The 11,721-nt window shown below is 37.6% G+C and overlaps 2 protein-coding genes across 2 annotated transcripts; both read right to left on the bottom strand.

Moving 5' to 3' along the window:
• Window positions 1-3,901: 3,901 nt before the first annotated feature.
• Window positions 3,902-5,704, bottom strand: LOC122587778. Its single transcript, XM_043759943.1, has 2 exons — window positions 4,433-5,704; window positions 3,902-4,234 (listed from the first exon to the last, which is right to left on the bottom strand). Exons 1-2 carry the CDS (start codon window positions 5,702-5,704, stop codon window positions 3,902-3,904), a joined length of 1,605 nt encoding a protein of 534 aa, XP_043615878.1.
• A 368-nt stretch (window positions 5,705-6,072) lies between these two features.
• LOC122587779 lies at window positions 6,073-7,452 on the bottom strand. The gene has a single exon (XM_043759944.1). It carries the CDS (start codon window positions 7,450-7,452, stop codon window positions 6,073-6,075), a length of 1,380 nt encoding a protein of 459 aa, XP_043615879.1.
• Between the last annotated feature and the right edge of the window lie 4,269 nt (window positions 7,453-11,721).

Here is an 11,721-nt window from a genome sequence, read left to right on the forward strand (position 1 = left end):
TTGCCTAAATACTCTCGATCTAAACAGTTATACTTCACAACTTTAAGTATTTCGATCAAGGAGATTATTTAGCAAGTATAGATCACTTGTAATTCATAAGGTTGTTTAGATACTTACTTTGGTATTATCTAGGTTCCATAACAACCTTGTATTTTGTTTATACATCAATAAATAAAATACACATTGAAAATTACTATCGTGTTCCACCTTTACTTAACTTGCTTATTTATTGCTCAAGTCTTGTATTTACTTATTTATATTCTTGCATTTATATTTACGTAAATACTAGTCCTCATCTAGTGCATACTTGACTTGTTGTATTTTACACTCGTGGGTTAAACCATCGGTGAGGGACTTCACAACGGAAGTGAAAATATTTGGCAAGTTGGTAGTTATATGTGTTTAATTCCGACAAGTGGGCAGTTTAAAGCTTGTTTTGGAAAACGTGTTTCATAAATCCCATAAATACTTCTCTGCCCCTTTTTTCCCTCTATTGTTCATCGCTCTGTCTACCTTATTGTTCAAATAATTCCTTCGCTGATCTAGGTACTATTCTTCTTTCTTCATTGTTCTTTTGTTGTTGTGATGACAAAGATATGTATTAAATCAATTTTTTCGTCCATCACTGATGATCGACTTAGGGATTTTGTAGATAGGTATTTTTCGGGCAAGATTAGGGCTTTTGGTTTTCCTGATAAGAAACAGAGTATAGTATCTCCCTCCGATGGTTTTGTTAGTGTATACCTAGATTCCTTTGGTCATGGTAATGTTAGGTATCCATTTTCCCCTTTCTTCCTTAGCGTTCTTAGTCACTATGGGTGTTTCTGTCAAAACTTACCTAAGATAATTTTAGAAAGGATTTTAGACAGCTCAAGAACCGAAGATTTGTTAGTGGGGTTTGGTGTTCAAGGATCTCAATTAAAAGGAAAGTTTTTTTTAACAATAACGACTAAAACTAAGAGTTTTAACGAAAAAGAGTTTTGAGAAAGCCTTTGAGACAGAAATACTTTGAGTAATTAAGAAAACTTTTTAAAATAAAATAAAGTACTGCGAATTAACACTAGGATCTTAGAGAAAAATAGAAAAGTATAACGACACCAGTATTTTGTTGACGAGGAAAAACTCTTGATCCAGTTAAGTGATCTTAGGTAAAAAACCTCGGGAGGATTCAATCGATCCTTCCTTAGTTCTTTTATTATTTTGGTTGATTACAATACAATGAGAGAGAGAGAGTGATTTGATCGAGCTAATGAACGAAAAAGAAAGCAAGTATGCAGTGAGTAAGTGTGTGAGAATACAAGTGTGAGAGCAGTTATCCTATTCTCGATCAATCACCTCTTATTTATAATGTAAACTCCTAACTAACTATTCGAAAAATCTACGATCCTCCACGTGATATTGTTCAACGTGCTGAAGTTGAAAAATGGACGTTGAGTCTTCCTTGACACGTTTATTCTTCAAGTTTGTTACGATATCATTGGGATTGCACGTTTATTTTCTTGCTCGAGAGGCTGAATGAATGTAGACACTTATTTTTTACCGTTAGCTAACTCCTGAATATCCTGTATGACACCTTAGTTCAGGATCCTGCAAAGCATAAAAGTATTATTGTGTACAACAAAATCATTTGTTAGTAATTTCTTTAATCAGGATCACAGTTATAGAAAATCTGACCCCAAACAATTGTCCCCAAGTTTATATTTAACTTTTCGTAAATTAAATATAAATGTCTTAGTCGTATACTAGAAGCATCCTAACTAGTCTTGTAACTAGATTTTTTATTGCGTATCCCATCGATTTTAATTATCCAAAGGCACGTTGCAGAGCTACAGTCAAATCATGATGTAAAATTAATTTACTCGGCTATGATTAGACATTTAACCTATCACTTTGTCTCCCATGACTCCTTATCTCTCCGCCTATTTAAATCCCCTTATCTTGAATACTAAGGTTGCTGAGTTGTGCTATGATGGAGTGTGGCAATGGCTGATTGCCTGGCTGGACTTATATCCAGTTTTAATTTCGATTCCTGCCTTAACCATGATTCCAACCAAACAAGATTATCTGTATTGGAAAGACTCTAATGGGAAAGAAGTTGAATTCTTATCATTTATAGTGTGGGACACATTAAGGGAGAAAAAAAGTGAAGTTCCTTGGTACAAGATTGTTTGGTTTCGACAAGCTATTCCATGACATTCTTTTTTGATGTGGCTTATTGTTAATCGTAAGTTTAAGACTCAAGATATAATGATGCAATGGCATGGTGGAGGAAATATGAACTACAACCTTGTTTGTTGTCCTTTAAGCAAACAAGGACCGGACTCACATAACCATTTATTTTTTGAATGTGGCTTTTCTTCATAGGTTTGTGTCAAGTGCGTCATTTAGCACAAATGGAGCATGGTGATTCAAGATGGGATGATATTCATGATACGCTACGGATTCATGCTACTTCAAATTCCGCAAGAAGTGTTATTCCAAGACTCTTAGTAGCGGCTTCAGCATACTTTATTTGGCAAGAGCGAAATCAAAGATTGCTCACTAGTAGCATACGTCCTCCTGTTCTCATTGGGGAACTTATTGCTACAGTTCGGCTCAAACTAGTTACTTTGAAGTTCAAGAAAACTACTCAAGTTGATCGCTTTGTGCAAGCTTGGAGCTTACCACAAGATATGGTGGTGTTTGACTATACTCGGTGCAACTAGAATAATACCTTCTTAATTTGTCACTCATCTTAGTTGTTTTAGGCTAATATGTAGTAGGATTGATTATTTGTTTGTGGTTGCTTGATCTACGTATGTATGGCATGTCATACATATGAACTAGTATGGTATTTTAGCCATATTACTTGGTTTGTATTGTTTTTTGGTGATGGTATAAAATTTACAGGGGTATCCCATTAATCAAAAAACCATATCACATATATAATCAAGACTGCATATCAACTACTGCTATATTAGTACCAATACTACCAACTGCACCATTATATGGAATCAATTACACATATAGCCGAGTTCCATATAATTCAATGTTACTGCCAATCATTCAAAATTTAATTAATAACAACAATTTCAACAATGAGAACAACTAAATAAATACGACATTATATGACAATATTGATCATATGAGATCTCTAACGCACATGTAATATGCCCTCATGTGATCAACCTGCTAGTTTAAGTTCTATATACTCTCACCTATGGTCCTGCAACAAATAGATTTGTATTCCTTGAAGTTCTTGGTTGCCAATTAAACAAATCCATATAAATCATCAATATTAAGACATATTGTATTTTTTAATTTTTTCTTTGCCAAATACTTCCCGAGCCAATTATTTTCACTTCTATATCATTATTTCATCATTACCTTACAAAATAATAGCTTTTCTTAAACTTTTTATGTCACATAACGTGACACAAAAACTATCTTTAAATCTTACCAAATTTTAATATATGCTTCAAAGTTGAGTCCGGATACTAAGAAATTAATATGGACCCAAACAACCGCCTTTTCTTGACCTAGGATATTTTTATATAAGCATTAATTAGACTAGAAAACTAAGAAATGGTTCCTTAAAAAGATGATAATCAAAACCTACAATCGATTAGGAATGATTTGGCATATTTGGTTTGGCCTGAAACCCGTTTTTTCATCTCTTTTCCTTCCGGCCGACTTTGCTTCCACGTGTTCCTATTTTTTTTGTTAATGGGATATTCCCTGTGAATTGTATTCCGTAACCAAACATTACAAATCAAGTAGTATGGTTGAAGTACCATACTAGTTCAATGCATGACATGCCATGCAATGTTTACAAACAATAACTCAGAAAACGATTACACTCGCTAGCTAGGCGCTAACTTAACTAACATAAGTGATACATAATACAAGGAATTGAAGCAGTTTACGTATCATATATCACTAGCTCTCTTGGCAAATTCCAAGCTTCAACAAATCTTCCAACTTGAGACGAGTTCTTGAAACGTAGTGTGACAAGCTTGAGACGAACATTAGCAGCCACAATATCTCGAATCTGTTCGATCTTTCTAATATCATTAGAGAACAGTCTGCGATTCCATTCTTGCCATATAAAATAAGCAGTCGCAACCACAAGTAATTTCCCAATTACACTCTTAGCTGAATTTGAGTTTGCACGTGGAAGAAGCCAGCAACAAATATCTTCCCATTTACCACTGATCTGATGCATTTGAGCAAGATGACGCACTTGACTCCAAACCTGCGTAGAGAAATTACATTCAAAAAACAAATGGTTATGAGAATCAGGTCCCTTTTTGGATAAGGGGCAGCAAACCAGATTATAATTCATGTTTCCTCCCGAATGCCATTAAAGTATCTTGTCTTGGGTTCTCAACTTACGCCTCATAATAAGCCACATCAAGAAAGCATGTCTGGTTATCATTTGAGAGAACCAAACCACTTTATGCCACGCAACAGTCTCCTGTCGAAAACGTAAAGTATCCCATACAACATTTAAGGAAAACACACGGTCAATACCATCAGAATCTTTCCAAATTAAAGAATCAAAAACGTTAGGACGGGGGTGAATGGAGGGTAAACTGATTAACACATGGAACAAATCTAACCAAGCAACATGCCACTTCCAGATACCGTCATCAACTAAATCAGCCACCTTAGACCCAAGTGTAAAACCAGCTCGATTGATCTCGCGTGGTGAGACATAATTGTTGATAGGGCATATTTCAGCCCATTTTTCAAACCATAATGAGGAGCTCTGTCCATCACCAATTAGTGTCCAGATATGGTTCCTTCGTTGTAGAATTTTCCGCCATCCACAACTACAATTTTGTTGAATAGGGATATCCCAAAAGTTCCTTTCTTTCAATCTATATGAATAAATCCACTTAACCCATAAAGATTCCCTGCGATTTAGAAGGCTCCACACATGTTTAGTCATTAACGCTTTGTTGAAATCAGAAATTCTTCTAATGCCAAGCCCTCCTTCATATTGTGGAACACATAGTAATTTCCATGCGACTTTAGCCTTGCCTTTAACCAGGTCACCTTGGCTCCATAGAAATCGCCTCATTTTGCATTCCAAATCATGAACAAGCCGTTGCTGGAGAATAAATACTAACACCCAATAAAAATGTAGCGATGAAAGAACCTTTCTTACCAATTGTAGCCTTCTAGCAAACGATAGAGATTTGTTCCTCCAGTCCGTGATTCGTTTCTCCATACGTTCCAGCAACACATTACAATCCTTATATAATAACTGGGTCGAAATAAGTGGGACTCCAAGGTATCTCACCGGTAAACTACCTTCCTCAAATGGCATAATCTCAAGAATAGTCTGTTTAATCTGATCAGAAACATTGCAGAAGAAAACATTACTTTTGGGCATACTTGGTACAAGACCTGACATATCCTTAAAAGCATTGATGGAATCTAAAATAATTTTAGCTGATCTTGTATCGCCATGTGAAAATATAAACAAATCATCTGCAAAGCACAAGTTGATAATGTTCTGCTTCTCGCACTTGGGATGGAACCTGAAATTGGAAGCCAAAGAAGCAGAATAATTTAATATTCTTGTATGAACCTCCATTACTAGAGTAAACAAATATAGTGACATAGGGTCACCCTGCCTCAGTCCTCTTTTTCCTTTAAAGTATCCATGTAGATTACCATTAATACTCAAAGACAATGAGGTGGAAGAAACACACATCATGATCCAATGAATCATTTTCTAATGAAAGCCAAAACTGACTAAGAGCTCCTTTAAGAACTTCCAATCCACCGTGTCATACGCTTTCTGAATATCTATCTTGAAAGCACACCGAGGGGAGCCAGCATTGCGATGATAGTTGTGCATAAGCTCTTGGGTTAGCAAAGTATTATCAAAAATAAGTATTCCCGGCATAAAGGCCGACTGATTAATACTAACAATATCTAACAGTCCCTCCTTTATTCTGTTTGTGATATCTTGCTAACACACTTATAGATAGTATTGCAGCAAGATATAGGACGATAGTCATTAATTAAGGAAGGAGTAGTAACCTTTGGAACCGATGCAATAATGGTATGATTGATTTGTTAGAGGATCTTCCCATTGCGAAAGAACTCATGAACAGCTAAGCAAACCTCACGACCAACCACATCCCGTGCACTCTTAAAAAAGGCTGAAATGTAACCATCTGGACCAGGTACTTTATTCTCCCCAATAGAGAACATAGCCTGTTTTATCTCTTCATCAGTGATGCGTTTTATCATATTTGAAGCCTTCCCTTGATCCAATCTTTTGGCAACCAGTTCCGGTGATGGATTAAGTGTAGTAGTATGCTCCATGCCGAGGAAGTGAATATAATGATCGACTAGTGCTTCCTGCACATCTCCACCCTCATGTGTAACACCATTCATGTCTTTAATGACTTCAATTTTGGATCTATGGTTTTTGCATTTCAGATTCTTGTGAAAAAAAGCTGAGTTTGCATCACCTACCTCAAGCCATTCCATTTTTGCTTTCTGCTTTAGGAAGTTCTTTTCATCAAGTTGTGGTTCTTTAAATTCATTGAGTAAAGTAGCTTCCTTGTCACGAAGTAGCTGGTCCATAGCGTCTTTTTCTATAGCTGACTGAACCATATCCAGTTCCCTCCTTAGATTATCTACCCGGGTGTGCAGATTTCCTTGCTTCAAGAGAAGTTTCCGTAGAAGGGTTTTTAGAGATTTCAGCTTTTTGACGACTCGAAACATATAGTGCCCCGAAACCTCCTCTGTCCATTCACGTTCAACAGCCTCAATATATCCCTGTTTATGGACAAGAATATTATTAAATTTAAACGGTTTAGGTCTAGTTCTTGTAACCGATGGGAGCTTCACGACACATGGAGAGTGATCCGAAATTCTGTATGGTTGGAACAAAGCCGTAGCTGATGGAAATTCATCTATAAACCTCAGATTTCCCATAACACGATCTACCTTTTTAAAAATTCCAATACCCTTCTTTGGTTTTTGATTCCATGTGAAGTGTAATCCGGAACTATTAATATCCAAAACCTCAATTTCTTTTACATGTTCTCTGAAGTCTCTCATGCCTATATTAATCGTAGAAGAGCCTAGAAGATTGTCATCAAGGTTTAACGAAGAATTGAAGTCACCTAAAATAACCCAAGGTCGATCATGAACAAACACTTTGTGGATGCAAAGATCATGCCAAAGCTCTCTCCGACGCTTATAGTAATTATCAACATAAATAAAGGAGCAGAAAAGAGATTTTTGATCTACCTTAAATGTAACTTGGGTGTGCATAACTTGATCAGTTTGTGATAGGACCATAAGGTCAACAAGGTCCGTATCCCAGCCCACGATTATTCTTGTACCCTTTGTACATAATCCTCCATTCGATGTCCAATTCCAAGATCTACAAATCTTCTTACACACATAAAACAACTTACTAGAGTCCATATGAGTTTCCATGATCCCACAAACTTTTAAATGATTCTCCTGCACTACGTATCGAACCTCCTTTTATTTCAAGGGGCGGTTCAACCCCCTTGTGTTCCAGGATGCTATGCTACCCATTAAAACCATCTTTAACGGGAGTGCTTGCCCCCTCAGAATGTCTAGCGGTATGATTCACCTGTTTATCCCCGGCAGTAGGTTCCTCAAAGATTACTTCATCACCATCCTCATCCAAATCTCCATCAACAAGATCAACAAGTCGTTGCTTTTCCATTTCCATTCTTTCCTCCAAAGTAGACTCTTGGATGACGGGGTCATTAGCTCCTTCTCCATAATCATTTAGTAGGTCATAGGAGTTATGTGTAGTAACAGGTGTTTTGGACGTACTTGCACTATCCGTTGAAGCTTTAGGTTTCACTATCGGCCTATACTCAAAGATTGGTTTTTGTTTTTGCTGTACCGGAAATCCTTGAGTTTTTGCTTTCTTTTTACTCTTTACTAGTTGAAAACCATCCTTATCCATCGATGGAGCCTTGGCTGCTGAAGTCTTCACATTAAAAATCTGTTAAGGACAAGTTTCATTTTTGTGGCCAAACAGACAACATGTTGAGCATCTAGGGGGGCTCCATTCGTATTCCACTTTTATAGTCCCTGTTGTAAACCCCTCGTCCTCCAAATTAGGAATAGCCACACATAGCTGCTTTTTCAATTCTTTTTCAGCATCTAATTCAATAAAAGCACGTGCGTAACTACTCCGCCCCCATGATTCAGAACACATCGCAGCAGTATAGCTATCTAACATCTTTGGTATACCTAGTTTCGAAGCTAATAAGCTAAGACCATCGTCAGAATAAGCTGCTAGAGGAACATCATGCAATTTCACCCAAACAGACACCTTTTTTATATCTTCCTTCTTTAAAAGTACATTAGGAAACCATTTATTCAGGAAAATCGGTGTATTCTTATTAGCTAAGGTCCTTCTGATAATAGTTTTTCCATACCTTCCTTTATTGAGAACTTAAATGTAACACCCGTCGTTTAAAAACTTGGATTTTTAAAAAGTTTGCCAAACGGCATTTAAAATAAGCGGAAAGGATCTCTTTTGAAATCTGCCCCATCCGTAACGGATGGTACCTATAAAATCGGTGTTACTAATAAGCATCATCAAAACAATAAAAGTAAATCCAAGTATGGCACCAACATAAATGCCCATTATTACAAATCTTAAACATAATCAAAATAGCCGAAAACATAAGGCTATAAGGAATTCTATGCATTAAATGTCTTTGCTAAGCTTCTTTATTCTTTCTACCCAAGTCTCACCAAGCTAACCTTCGCCTAGCTCAATCTTTAATATCCTGAAGGCACAACATTTTCAAAGAACAAGTGTCAGCTATGAAAATTAGCTAAGTAAGATAACATAGATTTGAAAACATTTGCCAATTAAATATATTAACAAAACCTGCGTTTTAAGTTAATATCACATGCATACATAACAACATAACATACACTTTAGGTTCATCATGTCCTAAAATGTGCCTACGCTTTCTTTCTTTATCTTTCTTTCTTTGCCAAGACGTAGGCTAAGTGACTTACGCCACTTACATAGGGATGTGGGGTTGTGTCTAGGCGGTCATAGACCATACATGGAGTCCTCACACCCGACATGATGGGTAAACCATAAGGTGGTCCATCGGCGTCGTTAAGGAATGACAAAGTCAATCCAACTGAATAAACTATTTATGCCTTTATGCAATGGTGGTTAGTTACTCCACCCGGAATACTCAAACGTAACTATGTCACGGGAGGTATCATGATTCCCATACCATGTGACCACGGGTGCACCAACTCCGAGGAGTTAGCACTGGTTAAGCTTAACACAAGACTTTACATATTGCTCGAGACTTTAATCTTTATATTAGTTTAGGTTACACTTTCACCTAAGCTAATCACATATCATCTTTTACTTTAGGGCCCTTAACGTGCATGTGACATGGCAATCCTATCATAAGTCTAGTGACTAGGTGTTCAAGCCATATATACAAACATATAGCATTATCACTTCATCTTTTCATGATCACATAACATAAACATTTCATCATTTCATAACATGTATACTTACTTCACACTTTTACAACCTGCATAAGTATGTCATGCATCATAAATAGTAAGTACAATATCCCTTAGCAACCTCCCATAGTCATCCATAAACATAAAACGTGTATGCGTATTTGTTTGATCAAAGAATCGCACGGACCTTCGATCGTGAACAAGGAGGGGTTTTGGGTGATTCATTGGTGATTCCCTTTCGGTCAGAGGGCTAAGGAGCCACTCTACGCCATTGTATCAGAGGTGTTTGTGTTTGTGGAGGAGACGACTCCGTAGTAGAGAAGCCGTCCACCTTTAGGTGTTTTTGGGGGTGAACCGAACATGCCTCCATCTTATGAGGAAGTCCTCTATTTATAAGATGGGTAATCTTGGAGAATAAGTTAGATCATTAGGTTTTTTTCCCTAGAATAGAGGAAAAGATATCGTAGACATGCTTAAGAGATTTACATGCCTTATAATTAATTATATTATAATATATTTTAATAATAAAAGATAAGGAAAATACCTTTTCTTTAGGAGTAAGAAAGTAAGAGATTTCCTTCATATTTGGCGGAGCTCCGTTCTGACGGATGAGCTCCGTTCCTATGGAGGTGAGCTCCGTTCTCCTGAGGTGACCTCCGTTCTGACGGGGGTGAGCTTCGAGAGCTCTGTTTAGACGGAGGTGAGCTTCGTTCTAACGGAGGTGAGCTTCGTAATTCTGGCAGAAAAACATCCTTAAGCAGCCTTCGTGATAGCAGATTCACATACAGAGGTAGAGCTCCGGAGGGGTATATCATCAAGCCCCCCAGTCTAATAGGAGAGACTGGCAAGAGGCTGTCGTGTTAGACTCCAAAAAATATCAACTGGCTGCAAATCTGAGTAAGCTCTCCGTCGATGTCCCCCGTTTGGTATTATCCATTCTCAATGTTATGGTTGGACTGCCGGAAACTTCTGTTGGCATGATGATCTGCGGACGAGACTTTTATGTCCATCGGAGTTGATGTTTATCATCGTCAGCTTGCTTTGTAGGTACTGGTGGTACTCTAAGGTTCCTTTTTTCGTACTTCTCCCGGAGTTTCCTAGGTCACTGTAGAATCTGTGTATCCCTCGTGCACTTTATAGCTTGTTCCACTACTTATATCCCTGGTAGTAAGTCGAAGTCTGGTAACTTGTTGGGATCACATAAGATGCCTCTTTATGCCTCCCAAGTATCTTTGTATTCTCGTATGCCATGTCCGTAGGTGATGAAGAAGCTTTTCGAACTCATACGTGAACTCAACCTTTTCCTTAGTTTCGTCGCTTTTTTCTTTGGATGGTTCTGATGATAGGTTGGTGATGTTGTAATGTAGTATATAGCTTCGGCTCCGCTGTTGGTGAAAAGGTTTTTCGCGGATGTATGTGTTTAGTACTGCTCTTGATGATCTTCTTATAACTGCGTTCTCCTTCGCAAGAAATGTGTTTAGTCAACATATCAATGTTGAATCGTTGCCCGAAATATGTTTGAATTTTTGCTCCACCGGTATCCTTATCGGATCATATCGTTGCCCGAAATATATTCTTTGTTTTTTTCGCCATGCCTAGGTTGTGGAATCTGACCATCGTAGGTTGTTCCGGGAGTTTCTTAGTCTTTAGGGAGGTTTTGAAATTATCCATTCCGCTAACATGCTTTATCCCTCTGCCATTGTTAAATGTCGTGCTAGAGAGTTTTAACATGGTCTTGTATTTTTGTTCAAATGGCTCTCTACTACACCTCGACAGCTTCACATATACCCAAAACTCTTTACAAAGTTTCCAATAGCTGTCGATATGGGTCGGCAGAGATGCAAGAAACGCTCATTCGGAATAATCGGTTACGTCCAATCAGATTCTCCTTTATATGTATCTTTGGAGGCCCGTATCTTGAATTGCGTCTTGTTTAGGAGCTCTGATGAGTAACCGTTTTTGAGGGATGGATAGCCTCTAACCCTGATGCCTCCGTTTATGATTCGAATAGTATTAGGTCTTAAGGGATGTAGGCTTTACAATGTCTTGCATATATTTGAACAACTCTTTTCTCCTTTCTCCATATTGCTCCGTTGTTTATTGAGAGAATGATGTCCCTCATAATTGCATTCCTTTTTTAGTGGAATGTCTAACACACTAATGCTTATGTACTTCAATCATAAGGAGTGAGTAACTTCTAAATTAGGCCTGACC

This window comes from Erigeron canadensis, chromosome 2 (genome assembly GCF_010389155.1).
Source record: "Erigeron canadensis isolate Cc75 chromosome 2, C_canadensis_v1, whole genome shotgun sequence".
NCBI lineage: Eukaryota > Viridiplantae > Streptophyta > Magnoliopsida > Asterales > Asteraceae > Erigeron > Erigeron canadensis.

What these genes read in the sequence shown, in the direction of transcription:
- LOC122587778 (XM_043759943.1), bottom strand. Translation starts at nt 5,704, where the DNA reads ATGTGTGTTTCTTCCACCTCATTGTCTTTGAGTATTAATGGTAATCTA. An exon ending in CTGTTGCGTGGCATAAAGTG is followed by an intron (nt 4,235 to 4,432) that starts GTTTGGTTCTCT and finishes TTCTCTACGCAG; the next exon opens with GTTTGGAGTCAAGTGCGTCA.
- LOC122587779 (XM_043759944.1), bottom strand. Translation starts at nt 7,452, where the DNA reads ATGGAAACTCATATGGACTCTAGTAAGTTGTTTTATGTGTGTAAGAAG.